General features: G+C 36.5%; 1 protein-coding gene across 1 annotated transcript in view; it reads right to left on the bottom strand.

Annotated features, from left to right (window-relative positions):
* The window catches only part of LOC105039381 (protein SWEETIE), a 123,433-nt gene that overhangs the window by 30,585 nt on the left and 69,298 nt on the right, over positions 1–23,550 (bottom strand). Inside the window, exons 26-43 of the mRNA XM_073244211.1 lie at positions 21,174–21,323; positions 20,908–20,957; positions 20,602–20,701; positions 20,456–20,512; positions 15,781–15,848; positions 14,118–14,211; positions 11,914–12,143; positions 8,179–8,326; positions 8,020–8,088; positions 6,447–6,503; positions 6,126–6,212; positions 5,905–6,033; positions 5,574–5,774; positions 5,009–5,464; positions 4,514–4,579; positions 3,584–3,681; positions 3,307–3,403; positions 2,987–3,122 (exon numbers count right to left, since the gene is read on the bottom strand). Of these exons, the coding sequence (XP_073100312.1) occupies positions 2,987–3,122; positions 3,307–3,403; positions 3,584–3,681; positions 4,514–4,579; positions 5,009–5,464; positions 5,574–5,774; positions 5,905–6,033; positions 6,126–6,212; positions 6,447–6,503; positions 8,020–8,088; positions 8,179–8,326; positions 11,914–12,143; positions 14,118–14,211; positions 15,781–15,848; positions 20,456–20,512; positions 20,602–20,701; positions 20,908–20,957; positions 21,174–21,323 (2,293 nt within the window). The remainder of the gene's footprint in view (positions 1–2,986; positions 3,123–3,306; positions 3,404–3,583; positions 3,682–4,513; positions 4,580–5,008; positions 5,465–5,573; positions 5,775–5,904; positions 6,034–6,125; positions 6,213–6,446; positions 6,504–8,019; positions 8,089–8,178; positions 8,327–11,913; positions 12,144–14,117; positions 14,212–15,780; positions 15,849–20,455; positions 20,513–20,601; positions 20,702–20,907; positions 20,958–21,173; positions 21,324–23,550) is intronic.

Below are 23,550 nucleotides of genomic sequence, written 5' to 3'. Positions count from 1 at the left end.
AGGACTCCTATATGAGATAGTATTGTCATCACATATGACAACCACATTGCACCCAATCCCTCACCCACATGGGACGCCCACAATGAGGAAGCCTTCAGGTGTTGGTCGGCCCATAAGAGAGGAGAATCCTAGTGCAAGTAAGATTTTTCATATCTCATCCAAAACGGATCCAATTCGAATCCAATTCGAAATTGGTTCGAAATAATTTCAAAAAGCTGTCAATCCCAAACTCTTTAGAGCTTTTGTACCAAACCTAACTTGGATTTTTGGATCCAATTAAGCTTAATTAATTCAGATCTAATCTAAAATTAATTAGCATTTAAATCCAATCTCTCATATGCTCTATGGATCATAGATCAGAAACTGTTCATCTCCGAGATCGAACCTGAACCTCATGTGTAGTGCTAGCTAAACATAGTCAACTCTTCCATCCCGTTTGATCAATAACTTAATTCTCAATCAAGTTAGCTTATATGTTCAATCAAGTCAAGTACTTCCAAATTGGACACATAAATATAGACCAATACTTTCTCACGGTGTCTGACTTGTGTGTGACTCCATAGGTTTAAACACTAAGTCGGTAGCACAGGAACCGATTCCTACACATATCGAGATACCATCTAGCAATGATTTCCGACGTCCAGATAGGTCGAATTATCGCAAAAGAATATTTAAGAACCCATACATATGGTTACCGCATAATTCATCCGTTTGATCCTGAATGCTCTAGGATGGTCTCAAATTAACTGTCAACCGAGATTACTTCATCCACATTGCATTTCAACTTTTCAAATCCATCTTATGGATTACCCTGATCAAGGCTTTACTAAATTGAAATACAGCGATACATCAACTCCAATAATTCGAAGGGATCAATTCCATCTTGATCCACACACAGACTTTGCAAATACTTGACTGTATCCAATAGCCTTCCGTCACTGCATTAGAAATCCAGATAGTCCGACATCAAAGCACAGTGAGTTGCTTGCAAGTCACTATGATGATCTCAAGTCTGAAGGACACTTATATCCATGTGCTTCGCGAGCAGTTCTTGACAGCAGAACGCTCAGTAGGTGAGTCACTTGTTCAGTGACGATATACTCCTACATCTCACCTGTATGCCATACCAGTGTCACCACACTTCTTGGTCAAGAGGACAACCAACTTATATGGCACACCATGACCTCCACTCGATAAACGTCATCGTCCTGTAATGACGTATCATTTGGTCGCGAACATGTTTAAGAACTATACGATAAATCATCTCTTTATCGTACACTAACATAATTCTAAGGACTTCATCACAGCACAAGAATTCAAGGAAGATGTAACTTTGTGATAAAAAAATATCAGAATAACTATTATTCATTAATCAATAATTCATATATAAAGATGAACTCAATCATCACACGATTGATTTTAGGACACAATTCCCAATATCATCTTCTTTTTCTTCTTGTTAAGTCACTTGCTTCATTGGATTCCTTTATTTTGAATTTTGAAACGTAAAGAAACACACCCCAAGTAACTCAAAGAGTTCAGATTCCACCAAATTTACTACTTTGGTGCATAGGATTATAGCCTCCTTTGCAAAATGGTTTCCAATCATACCCCACTTGTCATTTTAAGTAAGGCCAACCAAAAGATGACACAGTTTATAGTTGTCTGGAAAATCTCTGATCTGATGCACATTTACATATCAAACCATATCTTAACTTTGCTAATTCTGAAAGGACTAACTTGCATGAAGCAGTAACCCCAGCATGCTAAACTTAGCAACCACTTTCACTTGTTATTTTAAGTTAAGGCTGACCAAAAGATGACATGGCTTATAGTTTTCTGAGAAAATCTCTGATCTAACACACATTTACATATAAATATCAAATCACATCTTATCTTGCTAATTCTGCAAGCAACAACTTGCATGGAGCTGTAATCCCAGCACGCTCAACTTAGAAATCACTTTCAAGTGAAAACAATCATCATGGTTTGTTCAAACTGGAATTTTTGCTCTATCTACTACATCCATGATCTTAACTTTGCTAATTCTGAAAGGACTAACTTGCATGAAGCAGTAACCCCAGCATGCTAAACTTAGCAACCACTTTCACTTGTTATTTTAAGTTAAGGCTGACCAAAAGATGACATGGCTTATAGTTTTCTGAGAAAATCTCTGATCTAACACACATTTACATATAAATATCAAATCACATCTTATCTTGCTAATTCTGCAAGCAACAACTTGCATGGAGCTGTAATCCCAGCACGCTCAACTTAGAAATCACTTTCAAGTGAAAACAATCATCATGGTTTGTTCAAACTGGAATTTTTGCTCTATCTACTACATCCATGATCTTAACTTTGCTAATTCTGAAAGGACTAACTTGCATGAAGCAGTAACCCCAGCATGCTAAACTTAGCAACCACTTTCACTTGTTATTTTAAGTTAAGGCTGACCAAAAGATGACATGGCTTATAGTTTTCTGAGAAAATCTCTGATCTAACACACATTTACATATAAATATCAAATCACATCTTATCTTGCTAATTCTGAAAGCAACAACTTGCATGAAGCTGTAATCCCAGCACGCTCAACTTAGAAATCACTTTCAAGTGAAAACAATCATCATGGTTTGTTCAAACTGGAATTTTTGCTCTATCTACTACATCCATGATCTACATGACTGCAACATGGGTCATTTTGAATATCCTCAAAATTTTAATATAATACAAGAAAAATATATTGCAGAAAGATGACAATAAAAGACAATATGAAACCTTCTAATAAGCAATACCTAAGAATTTTTGAGAACCAATGTAAAACTGCACTAGATTGCAGATGGTACCAAAATATATGTTTCTTACATTCAGCTTCTCATACATTATTTACAAGAAATAAAAAAATACATCATACATAATTATTTAAAGCAAAAGAAAACAGCCAATTTTCATAAAATGAGAAAGCAAAAACTAAATTAGGACAAACCTGTGAAACATCTCTTCATAAAGGGCACTAACTTCTGAAGAAATGAGATAGCTTTTGACAAGAGTAAATTGGTTGAAGCTAATCTAAACCACTGACGAGAGATCGATATAAGTGCCATTATCAAATTCCACCGGTTCTGGTATACAAGAGAGAGAATTTAGACTACTAAATAGATGGAGCATGGGATGAATCACTATGGAGACCAAGTCGAAATATGATACAGAAAGCTTTATTTTGTGTATGGAAAAAGAAAATACAATCTTTAAAACAAATGTATGGGCAAGAAAAGCACATTTTAGAAAGCTATTTCTTTCACACACCTTATGGTTTAACCGATATACTATCATCTCAGCTGCATTGCATAACTCAGAAAGCAACTCGTTGCTATGAGAGTGATCTTGCAAAATTGCATTGTCACTGCAGTAATAGACTTGTAAGAACAACTAAGCATTTAATTCTCACCAATGATGGCAACTCAAGACAAATAGAATAAGACCAGCAACAAGATTAACACGTTTATATTGTATCACACTGGAAAAAAAAAAAAAAAAAAACACTAGTAACACTTGCTAAAAATACCGTGAGAAGAGCAGCTACCTTTGAAATGTTACCATAAGACATTTGAAATATAGTTCTGTGGCTGCAGTAGTGAAGTCATCCATATGAAAATAATTATCAGGACAGAACTTCACAATCTGTTTGAAAAAACAAAAAACAAAAAAAACACAAGTCATCCTCCGAGAAAATCACAGTGGCAAAAAAATGCACATCTGTTCGAAATATGCAGCTCACGATAAAGTAACTTTAATAGATAATCAAGGCAGAACTTGCTATTCAAATAAGCAGTACTCCAAATACTATTCATCAGGACTGAGAACAAAGGTGAACTTATGTTTCAAGGGTGTCAAACTCAACATCATTGTCATTGGGCTGTGAAAACAGGCCAAGGGATGATACTTTGCAAGAAAATTTGGGAATGAGTCTGTCAAATTGCTTGTAGTCTTTCTACATTCTGCAGACAACTCTTCAGGTTTTACATGAGATGGCCTATAATCTGACTTACAAGCTATGGCAACACATATATCCTAGTTTTCTGGCCCTAAAACAGCAATTAGGCATTAGATGCCAGTAGTTTCAGAAGCATTAGAGGGTCAACACCATGAGAAGCAGACATGAAATGAAAGCAAAAACTGAGTTAAAGTTGAATGCCTTTTGTCTACATGGTTAGAGTACCTTGCTGTCTGCAGTGACCATGATAGGTTTGTTCAAACGTTGAGGGTTAGACTATGAAAATCTGGTTTCCGTTAAAAAAAATATTAAGTTGAAATTAACATAAACTGGTCGTGGGATTTACCTCTTATCTTTGCTTTGGAAGTTTAAATGGGACTGATTTATTATAGTTTGTCCTTGTTGTACTAAGGCAGCCTAGAACAAGTCAAAACCATTGAACATACTATCCATTCCATACATTATATGCTTCTGAAAACCAACTTAAATTTTATTTTTGAAGCATCAGTTAAACTTCACCTGTGATAGTAGATATATGACAAGGCCATTGCATGAAGCACTGGTGTAATCAACAGATATAAGAACCTGCATTCATGAATTTTATGCAGCTCAACATTAGGAATATGAAGTCTATATACCAAGCCATTATTAACAATGTTATTCCCTACTAACATTGTCAGTACAGGAAATGCTGCTCAGAATGCAACAAGGATGCACAAAGTAACACAAGGCAAATGTCTGAAGCTATACCAGGATACCCTACTTTCAAGTTCTCCCCAAATAACAATATGCAAATTTATGTAGTCTGAAAAACCAGAGTGAAAGAAGCCATCCATAATTTTTATGCAAATTACCATAGTCATAAAAGAGGGTTCCATTACAATTCATAGGACTGCTGCACCCTCCCAAATAAAAATTAACAATGCTTGACTAAATATAGATTGAGTTGCCCACATTAACCTGCTCCTTATTGAGAGAATTTCACCTAAAGACATTGTTTTTTTTTTTTAATACCTGAAGAAGTTCTTTGCAGAGGTCCAATGACAGAAATTCCTGGCTGAAAAATACTTCTTTTGAAAGAGACTGAAATACTAGCAAGGCAATCTCAAATGATGACAGGTAATGCACCCCTTGAGGCATTGAATCTCCACTGTGCTTCTTCTCATCATGAACAAGCAGCATTTTTCCTTGGTTACCTGATACTAGTTGCTGTCCCTGAAAGAGAACAAACAGCGAAAGCCCCCAAAGAAACTGAAATTCACTGAGTTTCAATCTGACCATGCTGTGGCCAGATATAAATGGAGTTCTGGGTGAATCTTCATCATGTTTCGAAGATTTGTCCAATTCAAACTTCATGGGAATTGCATCCAGAGCAGTTGCTTGCAAAATTAGTGGCCACGCTTCATGTAGACATTCCTGCACCTTGGATGAAACCAGCAGCGATTGAATTCCATCCAGGAATGGTTTGTACTGTGAACAAGAAGAAAATACTCATAGAAGTCAAGCATAAGCATTGTCATAAAATCACCATGGAGAAAGGAAGGTGAAACTTTTTCATTTGATATGGAACGATTCTTACACTAAATTTTGGATGCAAGCCAAAGCACATATAGCTATAGTCCTTGAGAATGCTGATCCAGTACTCTCCCAAGATGTTCGAGCTAGTAGAAAATAAAGGTATCAACTGCAGATACTCATCTGGAATACCTTTCTGTTCCCTCAGGAACTGATACACATAACACTTAATGGATGCATGGGCAGCCAAAAGCCTCACTTTTATCTATCACAAAAACATAAATCTTCAGTAAGAATGCCAACTTGCTTATGACTGGCAAAATTGTTAAGTTAAAGAATTTTCCTGAAGTTCAAAGTTCTAGCAATGCATTTAGACGACAAAACAAAAGTTATACCTTGCATGCAACCCATTCAGCAAAAGATGGGTAATACAAGTCTTTAATGTCATTAAGTGGGCGTGAAATCAAAGAAAACATGCGATTCAGAGCAACCCGATCCCCACTAACAATGCTGCTTGTCAAAATCTGAAATTACCAAAGAAAAGTATTCTGGGCTTCATTATTCTCCAAAAATAAAGAATAGATAACTCTGAACTAAGAAGAGATGTGTTCAAGACCTTTGTAGCCAACTGCAGCCCAGCCTCCAAGAGAAGAGGACCAGATGAGGTGCTTATGGAAGATCGAACAGCAGAAACAAGTTGAGCCTGCATGACAAAGAATAGTCAACATTGATATCAGAGGACAATCCCCAGTTATCCTCTTATTTCCTTTTCTCTCCTACAATTATACTCATTATGGTCCATCAGAACTTAACTATAGAAACATGGAAATTTTAAATCTTGCAAACCCATTGAACATACATGTTAAGTTCACAAAAGAAGTTGGCCATTTTCTAACTGAATATCTGAAAAGAACATAAGAAAGATTTTCAAACAGACCTGATACTGTTCTAACAAGAGATGCCCAGGAAGTTCTGGATCTGAAGTTCTGCCAAACTGAAAGGGCAAAGAAAAGGGTCACAATCCTAAACTATTAAAGCATTCATAAAAAAACGAGGTACTAGCAAAGAGATCGTTTTTTTAATTAAGTTTCAAAAAACGGATTCAGCAACCAAATAAACAGCATTCCATTGTGACTGAAAACACAATTTCAAAGTTAGCCACTAGCATTCATAGCTCCAGTAATCATTCATAAACAACCTAGCCATATAAAATAAGATAGTACCTAAGGACTAAAAGGTGTGTCAGTTAAATATACACAAAACCTATTGCCCAAAACTATCCAACATTAATGTTGGTCACTTACCGTGAGGTATGCTGCACAAGGTGAAAAAAAATGGAGGACCTCACATAGAATAAACAATTCGAAGAGAGAAAAGAAAAGAGAAACAACGTGAACTGGGCAAGCTGAAGAACAAAGAGAGAACCAATGGACAACTTGTTGCATAGGCTGAACTTGATAGCCAACATAGTAGAAATTTGGACTGGGTCAGGAGCAACAGAACTATAGGACACCAATCAGAAGCTGACAACACCATACCAGCAACTAAGACAACAGCCTGCATAGTCTCTAAACTAGATGCATGAAGAGCTTGACAGACCACCAAAGTGCAAAGTTCCTCAAATATGATCTTGAATGCTTGATAATAACTGACTTGAGATAAGCCCACAATATCCCTATAGAGTTAGTTGTCCACTAATCTTCTGATATTGGAGATACTGGGGAGAGAGCATACGTCAGTACCATAACTTGTTCACTGATATTGGGGAGAATGCAGATTTGGAACATAGAGGTTTGGTCCTTACCCATTAAATGCTTGCATTTGGCATTTGTTCTAATGTGACGGAATATGTATTAGTACCATAAGTTGGGCCTGTAACATTAAACGTAAATGAGTATGCAGGACACCTGCATGGTGGCTTGAGTTGCTGAGCAAACTAGCCAACAAGAGTAAAGGATACCTGCAGGTTTTGGCTCAATAATTATTAAAAAGAGACTTGTGTATATCTCTATCAAATAAAACTTCTGGTATTAGGATTGTACTATCATGCCCTACAGTTCTCTCTCTTACTAGATTAGGTTCCATTTCTAAATTTGAAGTAGGTTGGACCACTCCTTCAAGAAGGGAAAAGTACTGTGCTCAAAACTTCAAAAGCCAAGTTCTCTTGAATCTACTCTTCCAAACTATTGGCTGCAGAGTGCAGACACATCATTAATCCACCAACTAAAATTCATCATAACTCCACCAAGTTCATCATAAGGCCACCAAGTAAAAATTGAACAATGGCTTAACAGGAAATTGAATTAGAAAGTTAAAGATGTATCTACATTGGGTTCCATTATAATCTCAATAAGAAGAAAAGAGATGAAAATCTATTACATAACCAATACACAGCAAATTTTAGTAAGTGCAAAAATAGCCCAATTACTATATAGTCATCAGAAATTAAGTTTTTGCTATTTAATGCATAAAAATGATACCCCAAGCTTTAAACATCCGTTTTGCAATACCTTGTCCATTATGATGCTTAGAAGTCTCACGCCAATGGGCTGCATGCCTTCAAACTGCCCAGTGCTTATCTGTCCAAAGGAACACCAGTCAGCTATTTGCACCAGGATTATAGAAGAGGAGCTATTGTCCCCACGTACACATCAACACAAGACTAGGACCTGATAAGAGAGTGAGACAAGCTCTTGTAAGTGCAGCACTAGCCAATCACCCGAGGAACCACGCCCCTTAGCTCGCTGACTCCTTGCCAAAGAAACATCAAAATGTGCAGGGTCGTTTCCAACAGCAGTTGGTAGACAGCTCAAACACCTAAATTTTATGTAAATGATGTCATCATAAAATCTTGAGAATGAAACTATCTAAAACAAATCAGATCTGTAGATAAGTCGGTACAAAAAGTACTACAGCACAAGAGTTCAGGACAGTGTACTGATAGCAAAATGTGCTGACAAAAGGCTAAAGACAAAGGTGAAACATGTGCATATCATGCATCAGAGAACTTAAATATAAACTATCTGGGTAAGAAAGTTCAGATGTGGTACATCATCTAGGAAGACAGCTAAATTTAATCGATATGCAAACATTCTAACGATACAATGTAATTAATGTTATTCATTCATGACTTATCTTCCTGTACATTACAGAAATGAATGATAATAGAGCCAAGAATACCCAAACTGTTCCCACCCAGGTGGTTCGAAATACCAAACCAAAACAGCCTAGAACCGGGACAGTTGGGCTTTCAGCACAGGACAGAGAGCAAACCAGGCCAAACCAACCCATGCTGCCCAGTTTTGTGCAGTATCAACCAAGTCTGGCCAGGCCGAACCAACAACTCTTATAAAATATCCACCATCCCCCCAAACCTCTCTCTCTCCCCCTCTCTCCGGCGTGCGCCCCCTGCGGACAACACCCCTGTGGTGCCCCTCTGCTTCTCTCTCTTCCCCTAAAGCCCCTCACCGGCATCACCTGCAACCCCCTCAAGGACCCTGTCAACCTCAATGCTGCCACCTCCTTAGGTGTCACCCTGCTTGACGCCCCCTGCCCCACTGATTGGCTACCTACATCTGAGTTAAGGTTGGGCTTGGACTCGTGACTCTTAACCCCTACAATACATCTACCACCACCATCGAGTACCCTCATGTGGTCATGCCCCCACCCTCCCCCTCTCTTGGAAGAACTGGGGATAATAACACTGGACCAGCAGATGTTTCATACCATGAGTTGGTATGGTATCATACCATGTCAACTTAGAAACTGACCCGCACAAGTCATGGCACCAGTACCACCAACATTGGTTAAAGCTATTACATGACGCTAAGAAGGTCTAGAATGGCTGTATTACTATCAACATAATTAATTCTATATGCATGTCCTTGAAAAGATACACCAATGTTTAACACCAGAAGTTACAATTTAGTACTTACTATGTCAAGGGACAAATTTTAGATATGAATCTAAATTACTCTAACTGAATCACAGCAAAAGCCACTAATCATAACTAAATTATCAAAGACCAGCATTTATGCAATTATGCCTTGACCAACAAGCAACAAGCTTCTTTTCCATCTTAATGGAAAAAGGCAAGTCAGCATAGACACTTCACATGGAACTAGATATCGGTGCATATTTTGTAGTTTAAATCAATTTGATTTATATATATATTCAAGACAGTCATATGGTCAAACATATATCTATGTTAATTATTACATCCAGCTATCAAGACCATATCTATTATCGATGTTAATTATTAGAATAAGCAATCATATGGTCTATCAAGACCAACATATAACATAAAATAACATCAAAATACCCTTACAATCACAATGCTTAAACAGCCACAAACCTTAAATAAGCACCCAAAACAAAAACAAAAACAAAAACAAAAAATCAAAAAAACATATTGGTACCAAAGCATTATGCTAGATTGTAACAAGCGTCGGTACGGTTCGAAGCCGTGGCATGCCCTACTATACTAGTCCCTTATTGATATAGTCAACGGTACGAGAACAACAGACCTTGATCTAGACAAAATAAACCCGAATACCATAAAATGATTAGAATTAAGCAATTGATAGAATTTTCATTGAATGTATGATTCACCATATAGAATGATCAATTAATGGTTCCTTTGTATTGAACCAAAAATATATTTTGACTAAAAGATACTTAATTCAAGATCGAGATTTTGAAGCTGGTAATATCTCAACCGGAGTACCCTGGATACTAAGGCAGACTTTGGCAAGGAAATAAGAAAGAACAACAGTCATTTAATACAGTTCAAAGTTCACCATCTTGACACTAGACCCTGATGCTAGTACCATCCTACTACAGTGTCGATACGTAGTGCAGTTTGAGACAGTGAGGTTTATTGAATACTGGTATGGTACAAGACTGCACATCAATTCAACACCAGTATGGTACAGTATATCTGGTATGGTAACGATCGGTACAACAAACCTTAGACACAATTATTCCATCCTTTTGCAAGTAGACACTCATTTAAGCACCAAGCAAAATCACCTTTCAACAAGGTGAAATAAGTATTCTTAATATATGGTATAAAAATGAGTATTTATGTAGCTCACCTTTGCTCCTCCTGACTCATTTACTCCACTTAACTCAGGGAATAATTTACCTTTATGAGCAAGTGGAATAGTTTAGCCTTCCTTTTTCTACTCCAACTTACTCCATTTATCACAAATGTCTATTCTCAAACGAGACACAATCAATGGTGCTAGTTGATAATTTTGCTTTATGAACTCACAATGTCATAGAATTGCAAGCAACCATCCAAGATTCCCTAGACTTGAAAATCATCCAGACAGAATGAGGCAAGGTTTGACATAGAGAACTACAATTTTTTGAGGCACAAATGTTAAGCCAATGGGCTCAAACAAAACCCAATGAAGACCTACCTATATGTGATATTCGTTAAAATATTAGCAGCACCATTTGGGTTACAGCAAAATCAATATACTTGTGTTCCAAAGTAGAGAGTGATCTTAAAAACTGCACATAGCCTCCTTGGAAGTGCATAAAGCATTCATTTTATTACAAAGCAGGAGGAATTATAGTGCTGTGATTTCATTAAATCTAAGAATAGTAAAGAATAACATCACATAAGCATTAAAAAGTTTCTACCTTAACTTTATAAACATCATAAAGTTACTGCATGATAGAGTATTTCTGCCAATCAACAAATATTTTATGGTAAAAATATCTTAATTTTATAAAATATACTTTCAAGTAATGTCAGAAAGAATGTTTGGGGTACTTTCTACCTCTTTAGCTTTGCTCTACATCACATATTTTTTTTCCAGCTTTATCCATGCCATAACAATGTTCCAGCTTACATATCTACCAATGTTGGTTCACCCAATTTTAAGGAAACCTTCTCCAAGGAACAAGCATATGCCACCCAGAAGTATGATACAATTCTCTTCAAGAAATGGAATTTCCTCTTTCCATTTTTGAATAGGAAAAATATGTGGAGAAGTTTAGAAGCTTAGTGCAATGTAATTTTCCACAATATCTTGCAACAATATTTTTCCCCACTTTCTTTTATGCCAAAATAATGATTTGCAGAAGACAAGGCATTTACCCCTTTAACTCCAAAGACTGTATATAGCAAAGAATTAAATTGATATAGGTAGATAAATGAAAACATTTTCATTCCAAATGAGGGCATGTTTGTGGGCCTGTGTCAATAAGTTTGTACACTGCAAATAAGCAATATCTTCATAATAGTTTCTCTCTATATACAATCGAAGTACTCAAAACAAAATTCACTTCAATACTACTATAGATGTAAAGAAAGGCACAAAAATAAAGAGCAAAAAACAGTCAAAGCAAAAGTTAAAGTAATGCTGGCTAAACAATTAGCAACCACATACTCTGCAGCAAAAACTCTGGTTCGGTATCTGAGATGTTTTTCTCTTTTAGTATCAACACTGGAAGCAGAAACAGAACCTTGTATCCGTTCTCCTTTTGAACCAGCAATCATGTCTTCATCATCATCTCCATAATATAAATTTGCACCACGTTCCGATGCACCATTTGAGTTTTCATTCACTGAACTAACATTGTTCTCAGCAGAATTGCTTCTTGTTGACGTTGCAAGAACCTGAACAGCAGCAATATGTCATACAACCAAACCAAGTGTTTGGAAGATATGTGAATTGGATAAATTCTAAATTGTTTTATCCTAGATGGTACTCGCAAATTTGAGTTCTACGGTATTGCAGAATAGACCCTCTAAAGTCTATAAAACCCTAAGAGTCTGCAATGGAAGTAAACATTTTACCAAAAGTTTGAGCATTGCTTCAAATGGGAAACTACCTAAAAGGAAAAAAAACCAAAATTATATAAGGCATATACATAAAAACAAGAAAGGCATGGAGTGAACTATGTTGGATCATCTTATGGTTATAAAAACACCGAAATTGGGGTAGTAAGACTGGTATCGTAATGTTCTGGCACAAAATCAGCATTGGGCACAGGTGCGAGGATACCAAAACAGCTGCATCAGTACGTACCAAATGTAGCAGTCTGTATCAGTGTGTACAGGTACTGCTGGACCAGTCATACCAGTTGACACTGATGGTTTTTCAATTTTTTGGAGGATGTTAGATTTATGTACCAATACCGACCCTTCCGATGGAGAAAGAGTACAGGATTTAGTATCAGTAATTAAAACCTTGCTTCATCTACTCTAAATGGTTCATTCCTATAATTCTATAGTCAACCTTCATTAAAATCTCAAACAGAGAAAATGAAAAATGAGAACTTGGCCGACTTCTTGTTTCACATCAACAGAGTTTAGGGCAAGCAAGAGATTCCATTCAAAGATAACAAGTAAAATAGAAAAAAGTGAAGAGAAAAATAAAAACAAAACTAAAAATTACCAGAATAATCATATGAATATTAAAAATGACAAATCAATATAATAAATAAAAACATTCAATAGATGGAATTGATGATGTACTCCATAGTCCAAAACTCACACCTAAAAAAAAAAAATTAGAAACCCTGCTCAGACAAGGCTTTCTTGACCTCTAAGAGTCAATAAATGAATATTAGTTGGTGTTTAAAGTGGAGGATTGAAAATAGTTCCTAGTATAGGTATGTATTTGCTAGATAGTTTACTTGAATTAATAACTAAAGTTTCTTTCCATTATAAATTTCTTTTTCCTGGACCCTTCAACACAGATAGAAGCATCTCACCTTACTAGGGCTTCCTTAAGTCTATGTTGCTTATTGACCTGAAGTGGAAGCAAGTCCTAGAGCAAGGAACAGGAAATCTTATTAAATTTAAGAAGTGGCTGACAAACATTCACAGATAATATAATATGCCTAAAAAATTTTTTTGAATTTGCATGTTGCCACAAGAAGCCCACATGATACACAGGCCCATAAAAGGATAAATGGAGCAAATCCAAACATTTAGTTTAACAAAATAAAGCAGCAATAAAAGATGTTTATTTGGAGAGAAGGCTAGAAAATCTAGAAAGCAGTGTAGGTACAAGAGCAAGACTTTTTGAGAAGGGTTCGCCATCCAACTTCAGCGAGTACGCGCAAATCATTTCAACCAGTCGTCTATCACTTTGTCCATAAGTAAACACCCTGTCACCTTCTGTACCTCCCCTTATATATGGATTCCTCACTTCCAAGTTTTAACATATTCAAATTGGCAATCATTTTATTATGTTCATCTTATTAGCTATAGACCTCAATTTCCCAACATTGTGAATCATATGACATATACAGCCCACCTTCTCATTTCATGAGATCTTATTTTAAGGGACCACCATGGAAGGACTGCAACTCTTCATCCACTCAGCTCTAGTCCATATAAACAATCACAATACTAGCTTACCAACCAAAAAGTTTTGTTGGAACTTACTAAGACAGACAGGATTTAATGTGAAATGGTGTATTTCAGGATAACAAATCAACTTAAGTGATACATAGAGAAGTAAAACTTAATATTACTTTTAAATCTAAGATCTTTATTGACTACAATTATGTTTAATCAAGTAAGAAAACATCAAAGTAATATGATTTAGAATTTGAAGTTATAACAGGATAAGATGCATACCAAGTTATGAAATATGGCCAACCAACGTGATGGACATAAAGGGCATGATGCATAAAGTAACCGAGTAATTGTTGCACGAACCAAGCTACCAATCCTGACAGAATAACAATAAACTTGTGAGTTCCTTTGCACCTGATCCACAATTATTATTATCATACAACATTTAGTTGTAATTGTGAACAACTTCACAACAGTGCAAGAATAACATGCAAATATCTTAGTGATTTGCTGCTATATATGACAAGCTAAGTAGAAGTTTTTGCTGAGCCATATGTGTGAAATAGTGAATATTAGATTGAGTTCTTAACCACTACATAACAATTGAACTTTACTATTGAAATGCATTAACTCCATAGAATCTCAAGTAATTATGAACAGAAATGTAGGTAATGTAAAACCACCATACAGGTTGATATATGCTAATCTTTTACAATATACTCCTCCTATGTTTCACGTTGTTGCAATTGTCAAGAGTGCAGAATCCACATTGAAAAACCCAAATAAAAGCCCGATGTCCATTATGGATATAGCCTAATCACCTGGGCCTTGGTTGTCTGAAGCAGGAGTGGAAAAGAAATGTCGGCTAGCATCTAGTAGGCTAACATGTCAGCTTTGATCTAGTAATGTCAAAGAAATCACATGGATTGAAAACCAAGCATAGCTTGGTATAAAACATTGTATCATCTACAAAGCACAGGTTGTCAAAATCACTAACTAGGTGCCTGTGCTGTCCACGTAGGTACATTTTTACCAATGAGCACACTGCGAACCTTAAATTTATTTTCACTGGTGTGATTGAAATAAATTATTTAAAAATTGCAAGTTAAAAAATAACATATGTTATCAGTTACTTTCAATCCCTAAACTCATCCACTCTCTCACCCAGCCCAAAACCTTCCCCTCCCTCATTTCCTCATCACTCTGCCAATCTTCCAGCAAAGACCCACCCCTCTGGCAGCCCATCAACAGCCATGCACCATTCTAGAAGCCCTCTGATAGTAGGCCGGCAGCTATTTGACCACCCAAAGGCCTACAAAAGCCATTTTGGTCTTCATACTGCCTCTTCTACCCCTTCTTCTATCTTCCACTTCCCTTCTCCTCTTATTCCTCTTCTTCCTCAATCATTCCATTTTGTTCTCTGATTGCTTTTCTTCTTCCACTTCCTCTTTTTCAAAAGATCCTTCCTTTTGTTCCTATTCTATCTTCCCCTCTTTATATTTTTTATCTTTGGTTTTTGTCTTTCTCCGAATTTTTTTTCTTTGTATTCAGTTTCCCCTCTGTGCTCTCTTGTTTTTCCTCTTTTTAAACTCCTTGTGTTTAAATTCTGCTCATACCAATGTAACTTTTGTTGACTTTTAAAAATTCTGCTATTACTTCATGATGAAGCCATTCCTTGATTTTGCTTGATCTTAGTTCCAATTATCATAGAATTGTTTATTTGGCTATTTGTATGCATCACTGGGTGGTGCATGCATGTGGATGTTGACCCTTCATGGTTTCTTCTGCCGTTTTTTAGATATTGACCATCTAAGTCATCAGGTGCCTGGGCAGTCGAGGATCACCACGAACCAGACAGCCAGTAGTAATGCACTTATCAAGAAAACTTAGCTCCACAGATATTCACGAGATGTTTCAGAGATAACAGTGCTAGAGAGTAACATACTCAGAGTCAGTTTCCTCATCAAGCATGCTGAACAAATTTTCTTCAATATTCTCATCAATCATCGCAAGCTGTCAAAACAATTCAATGCCAGATGATTTTAAGGATTAGTGCAGTACATTTTATAGATGTAACACCATCTAAAAGAAAAACAGAAAATATTGCATACTATCCATGATTCTATATGATCATTTTTTATTTAAAAAAAACATAGAAACCTAGTATAGCAAGGAACGAGGTTTAAGTATGTTGGTACAAGTGAAGTAAGGTTGCAATAACACTTTTCATTTTCTTTTTCTTTTTAAGTAATCCTTTGGTTACAGATATGGAACTTTCTCCCAATGGTGTGGTCTCCACTGCCAACCGCTAGCACCGAACAATTACGATTAAGCAGTTGATATATTATTGTTTAGACACACCTCATTGCAAAAGCACATATCCATTTAGTAAAACAAAGATTGTCAAATGAGAAAGCCATTCATGAGCAACCATGTTTTGGTTCAAGAGCAGCTCGGTTTCAGCTTTCTCAAATAGCACGAGAACTAATCAGCTTGAACAAAGTTAAAATATTAATAAGTAAATCATTAATATAGACAGGTACTAAATTATTTTTGTTATTATTAGTAAATACTTATATTTATTTGTTAAAATTAACATAATTTACATGGAAATGAATGTATTTCAACTATACAATTGAGATTTTACCATAATAATTAGTTCAAAGTATAATGTACAAGGCCTGTTTGGACCTTAACTTCTCCAAGCATCCCCTAAATAATATTCATGAGCAACTTGAACTCAGCTCAAAAGTAAATGAGCTAAGCTCAAGCTCAATCACAACTCAACCTGAGGTTTAGCCTGCTTGACTTTGGCTTGTTTAGATCCTAAGTACAGCCAACTCAATAGCCAAAAGGTTTGAGATAATGCTTTAACCGATCAAATGTTATAGAATCATCAAAATAAAATAACCCTTAGCCTCCAAAACTTCAAATAATATACTATCAAACAGTTTCTAGGTGCTAGGATTGGAACAAATTGTAGACTAACATGCACTAAGAGATATCTGACAGTCAATAGAAGAAATTTGCCAGACCATCGACTATGTCTCAACTAGCCTACTGATTTCCCAATAATGACAATGTAGCGTACAATTGAATTCAAAATTGTAGACTAACATGCACTAAGAGATATCTGACAGTCAATAGAAGAAATTTGCCAGACCATCGACTATGTCTCAACTAGCCTACTGATTTCCCAATAATGACAATGTACTGTACAATTGAATTCACCAAGCCTTATTGAAACAAGTTCCACTGTCATGTCCTTTGGTAATCTTTTGAGTTTCTACTCCCCTTTTTAGGTTTAAAATACTTAGAGACACACACACACATACGTATGTATGTATGTATGTATGTATGTATGTATGTATGTATGTGCATGCATGCATATATATACATATGTATATATACATATATGTATATATGTATACATATGTATGTATATATATAGATATATATGTATATATATACATATATATCTATATATATACATACTATGTATACATATATACATATATGTATATATACATATGTATATATATGTATCTATGTATATATACATAGAATATATACATATGTATATATATATCTATGTATATATACATATGTATATATAGAAGTGCGTGCGTGCGTGCGTGTGTGTGTGTGTCTATGTATATATACATAGATATATATACATATGTATATATATATCTATGAATATATACATATGTATATATACATATGTATATATAGATGTGCATGCGTGTGTGTGTGTGTGTGTATGTATCAATGTATATATACATATGTATATATATCTATTATATAATGTATATATACATATGTATATATAGATGTGCGTGCGTGGTGTGTGCATACATATATATATGTATGTATGCATACATATAATGTACATACATATGTAGGTATGTATGTATGTAGATATGTACATACATGTATGTATCTATCTATATCTATGTAAGTATGTATGTATGTATCTATATCTATGTATGTATGTATGTATCTATATATATGTATGTATGTATCTATATATATGTATGTGTATGTACATACATATGTAGGTATGTATACATATATATGTATGTACATACATATGTAGGTATGTATGTATGCACATACATATATAGGTATGTAGGTATGTACATACATGTACGTAGGTATGTAGATATATACATACATGCATGCATGCATGTATGTATGTATGTATGTATCTACATAAATGTATCTATGTATGTATGTATCTGTCTATATGCATGCATGTATGTATGTATCTATATGTATGTATGTATGTATCTATATGTATGTATGTATATATGTATGTTGTGTGTGTGTGTGTGTGTGTGTATGTATGGATGTGTGTGTGTGTGTTAACTACTGTAGAGTCCCTTAGCGAGTCAGCTCTCACAATTTTCAGGGAATTGTTCTTCCCATTCAGATCAATATGGCACCTCTGTTCAGGAAATATGAAGCTTAAGCAACTCACAGAAGAGAGACAGCAGTGATGGCACATCTGCTACTCACTGAGCCACAGTGGAAGGCACCATAGCAAAAAGAGTAGTACCTAGTTACAAGTTGAAAAATGAAGCAGATCTCCAATATTGGTTGTCAACGTGACATCAATCCTCGATGAGCATGAATTGTTGGCCAAGACAACCCTAGGAAAGCAGGCCAAGGACAAAACCTAGAAGTCAAACTGGTAGGTGAGGTGAACTATCTCATTTTTGATACTTTAAGCAGCAGCAATCTTCATGATTTTTAAAGAGTTGGAAAGAAAATACATAAAGGAATTCTCACAAGGTTTAGTGAAGAGATATGTTCGTCCCTCAGTCACATATTATTTGCCAAAGAGAAAAAAAGCAACACAATCTAAAGTAGAAATTTCATGATAAGTCACTCAACAATGAGTTTACATTCTTTCCTAATTTTAAGTGATGACATTAACCACTAAGTAGAACTAGAATGCTGCCAATTGTTTAAGCCTCTTCAAAGAATAAATTACAAGTGAGTTGGTTTTAGATTTCAATAAGGTTCCTGGTCCCATGGAAACTAGATTCTTGATGGTTGCTCTAAAGATTGACTCTTATGAATCTCACACTTCACATGCAAGTTCTTCCGATTTTATGTAAAGATGCCAGGGCTTTTTATGACAGGGAAACTAGATCGATTGTTCACAACAATTAAATGTCTTTTAGTTCATCAGCTAAGGTGAGAGCTCTCAAATGGCCATTATGCTATACAATGACAAACCATATTTCTTATCTCATCATCTTGTTATTTCTTATCTTACCATCTTGGGTGGGTTTTTAGTAAATACTCACCATGTTAATCAAAATAATTTGTTGCATAACTACTATTCTTAGTATAAAGAGAATGCAACAAAATTACCAGTAGTTCATGTTATGACATTGGGAAACTTACTGCATGACAGAAAATTCAATGCAATTTGTGAAACCCAAATAAGTAAACATAAATGACAAATAAGTTTTATCTATTTAAGATCGTTCTTCTTTCAAAACCAGTGGCAAGTAAAACAACACTTGAACTTAGCCAGCCTTATCTTGAGCCAACAATGATGGAATAGGTCAGTTTTTAAAGTTTTAACTATCATATTGCACCCTGCAACACTGTACTGTGAACCATGTCAGAACCTGCATGCCTGCTACAGACATACTCTGTACTTCAGGAGATACTTCTTAGATCCATATATTCTGAGTTCCTTTTTTTTCTTCTTTCCTAATGCAGAACTGTGATTGGGATTGCTGATACCACGCAGATATTCTTACGATGTAACTCAGTTTTTTTCCAATACACATAACAGATAGCATCGGACTTCCTTAGCAAAATATGCAATGAATACACAACACCGAAAATAAATAGCAAGTACTGCTGACCATTATCAAATAATGTTTCGACCACAACCTAATCATTGCTAGCTGCTTATGTAATAAATGTCCTTAAATTACCAGGTATTCTTTTGAGTTATCCTCAATATTTAGATGATCATTTTCCATTGTATTTAAGGTTATCTCCTACATCCATTTTCCCTTCCTATACAAGTGTCACTTTCTGAACCCTTTTCTAGAAGTGGCAACCATGACATTTATAATGAAGTACATGTGTTTTCAGTAATGTCTATGAAATTCAATAGTGCTTAATGGGGAGAATCCATTGAGTTTGCCCTGTCGCAAAGGACCATATATGCCTTCAGCAGATTCTTGGACGATTAACCAACACTTCAAGTTTTCAATAATAGTCTATTACCGAGGAAAAGTTCAGCATTATCTTTGAGAATCTCTGGAGTGCACAAGCAAATGCTTATAGCATTTTGTATCCTTCTGTCTGCATAGGTGCCAAAGTGTTGGAATGGCACAAGTCCTGTGGTAAGTCATTACAATTAAGGACAGAATTAAGCAGCACTTAAACAGAAAACCTGATTTTGTATGGATCATGACAAGCCCCAGTCTCAGTAAACCTATTGACAGTGACAATTTAAAAACTGAATGCTAATGATACCAGGTTAATGTCGCATTATAAACCTTAAAATGTAAACAGCGAACAACTTAGTAGCAAAAAGTAGAAGGCACAACAAAAGGTTATGCAAATACCTAAGAATGTCTTACCGGATCCTTTTCAATTAGATGATGCAGAGTAGATACAGCAAGAGACCTAAGGCTTGGCTGTTGCAAAGAGGAATTAGCATGCCCCCTGGTTAAAATGAAAATAAACATAACTACTGAGACCATTTCAGCATTTCATTCAGCAGCACCTGCCGTGAGGAGAGGGTTGGAAGAAGACTTTGAACATGAGAATGCACAGAAACAGCTTGTGGAGCAAAAAGAACAAGTTGTTGCGTGAACCTAACAGACCTGTAATATTATAATAGCAAATTCTGCAGTTATAGATGAATTCTCAAAATATGAACCATCCTACTGCAATCAAAACTAAGTTTGCAGTGAAATGTTGTATAAAAATGGAAACAAGAAAGAAAGAAAGCTCTCCAGCACCCAACCCACCCCTTCTGTCAAATCAAATTTAAAAGAAATCTAACAGAATTTTATAGATAGTAACGTACTCAAGAAGGGTTGATATCTCTTGGCAAGAGCTTATTTCTGCAATAACTGACTGCATGGAAAAGGTGTCAGTACAAAGTAAACCAATAATGTAATAAAAACCACAAAAATGAAGAGTTTCGTAGCCGAGACAACTTCAGTCAAGATGCAAGTGCAAGAGAAAACAGCAAAGAAACCTCCCCCCACCACCCAAAAACACAACACACACACATGCATGCACATAAAAGGGAGAAAAAAAAAGATGGCACTATCTCAAGCAAAATCAAACCTTGCAACGAGAAAAAAAAGTACTCCCAGGAGCTAGCTCTGGACCAAGAACAGCAACTATAGCATTGATAAGGCGCCCTATCTCCTGTCTAAGATCAACCAATCCATTCTCTTCTGACAAAAGAATGTCCATAGCAAGGAAGAGTGTTGCCTACATACCAGAGGAAAAAATAGGAAAAATAAGAAGAAAAAACAAGACAAGACATGCAATTACTGATCATGCAAACATACAAATGGATCACAACACATTTACAGCATGCTCCACGTCTAATAGAATACAATTAGTTCTAAAATCAGTAAGACATAAGGTAAAGCATCAAAAGCTAAGAAGGCTTAGAAAATCTTTAGGGCCTCTTTGGATATTCCTATAGGATTGAGATGAAAATCCTGTAGGATTCGTGGAAACCTATTTAAGCATAGCCCTGTATCAACAAAACATCACTGAGCCCAAATCCTATGGGAAGAAAAAAAGACTTTCATCAGTCTTTTTTTTCTTTTCCTGCAGCCCAAAAGCTAACATGATCTAGGCTGGGTTTGGATAGGCTCTTAGAAAATGCAAGCTAGATGGGTCAACAAGCTCGTTCCTATAGGATTTTCAGCCCAATCCAACAGAAATATCCATACAAGCTCTCTGATTAGAATCTCTGTAGATAATAATATTTTAAAGGAAAGAACACATCAAGATCTGCGGACTCGGTACTGGAGCTCGTGCCGACCGACGGTACTGGCCGGAACGGGTCCGTACCGTATTAGACCAGCACGAATGAAAACAAGGAAAGGAAGGAAACCGAGAGGAAAAGAGAGAAATAGAGAGAGAGGGAGGAAGAAAGAAAAGAAGGGAGGGGAAGGAGTCAGAGGGGCCTCCGGTTGGCCGCCGGACAGCGCAGTCCACATGCGCGGCACCGCAAGCGTGAAACAGGAACGACGTCCCTGTTTCACAGGATTTTCTTTTAAAACTAGAACTTAAGTGAAGCCGGCAAAAGTGTGAAACAGGGGCGTCAGGGAGGAAGAAAGAAAAGAAGGGAGGGGAAGGAGTCAGAGGGGCCTCCGGTTGGCCGCCGGACGGTGCAGTCCACATGCGCGGCACCGCAAGTGTGAAACAGGAGCGACGCCTTTGTTTCACAGGGTTTTTTTTTTTAACTAGAACTTAAGTGAAGCCGGCAAAAGTGTGAAACAGGGGCGACGCCCCTGTTTCACAGGATTTTTTTAAAAACTAGAACTTAAGTGAAGCCGGCAAACCATTTGCCAGCTTCACTATTTTTGCTTTTTTAAAAAAAATTCGAAAAGATGAAGCCAGCAATCCGATTGCCGACTTCACTATTTTTATTTTTTTTAAAAAACCTCTTAAACAGTGAAGCCAGCAAATGGTTTGCCAGCTTCACTGTTCATCTCCATTTTTAAAAAAGAACCGACACGTGAACAGGGACAACAGCCCCTGTGCGACAGCCGCAACTCCACCCGCATGGTTTCCATCGTCCGTTGGCCACGGCAGCTGTTCGAAAACATCCGACAGCCCCTCCGCCGTCCCATCCTCCCTCCGATGAGTCACTCCCCCCCTCTCTCTTTTTCTCTATCGTTTAATAGCCCTATCAGGCGAACTAAGCTGCGGAGGCTTTTGCAGCCCTCCGACGGCCGCAGCGGGCCACCACCGACCTCCAACGGCATCCTTCTCTCTCACCCTCTCCTCTCTCTTCCTCTCTTTCCCTCTCTTTCTCCCTCAGCGCCGGCATATGCCGCTTTCCAAGCTGAAACAGTCCCGGTTCCCCACCTGTCCGATTCGACATATCTCGAATCGTCTAATTCGAGATGGTTCTGAAAACCTTGGAACACACACTAATGCAAAACTTTTAGTGGTTGAGTCTGTCCCATATCATCAATTTATTATGAGAAATAGTTAATGCAAAGCATATTAAAGCATTTTTTTTAAAATTATGAAAAGGTGAAAGAGATGATCTCAAGATTTTAATGTTAGGCCAAAATAGATGAACACAAAGTAGCAAACAATAACAATACTTGGAAAAGCTCTTGACTAGAGTCTCTGCAGATAGATGTTTACAAGTATTGAGCTCCTACCAACTCCTGCAAAATGAATAGATGTTGAGACTCTGCTAAGAACATCAACATCTTTTCAGAATCCATAAATGCAAGACAAGGGCTACATTTTTGTTAACGATCTAAAAGAAATACTCTCTACATATAAGTTTAGTTTTTAACCATTTCAATTTAGTCCAAAAATGATTCTAAACTGTATCAGTCTTGGTATTTCGGGAGACTTGGCCAATTCAAGCCAAAAGCAAAAGATTTCAGTTCAATTTCCATTTGCATGTTTTGCCCAGTTTCAACCACTATTTTGAGTCAAAAAAAAAAAAAAGTATTAG

The sequence above is a fragment of the Elaeis guineensis genome, chromosome 1 (genome assembly GCF_000442705.2).
Source record: "Elaeis guineensis isolate ETL-2024a chromosome 1, EG11, whole genome shotgun sequence".
Taxonomy (NCBI): domain Eukaryota; kingdom Viridiplantae; phylum Streptophyta; class Magnoliopsida; order Arecales; family Arecaceae; genus Elaeis; species Elaeis guineensis.
This window is presented reverse-complemented; position numbering and strand designations above follow the sequence as displayed.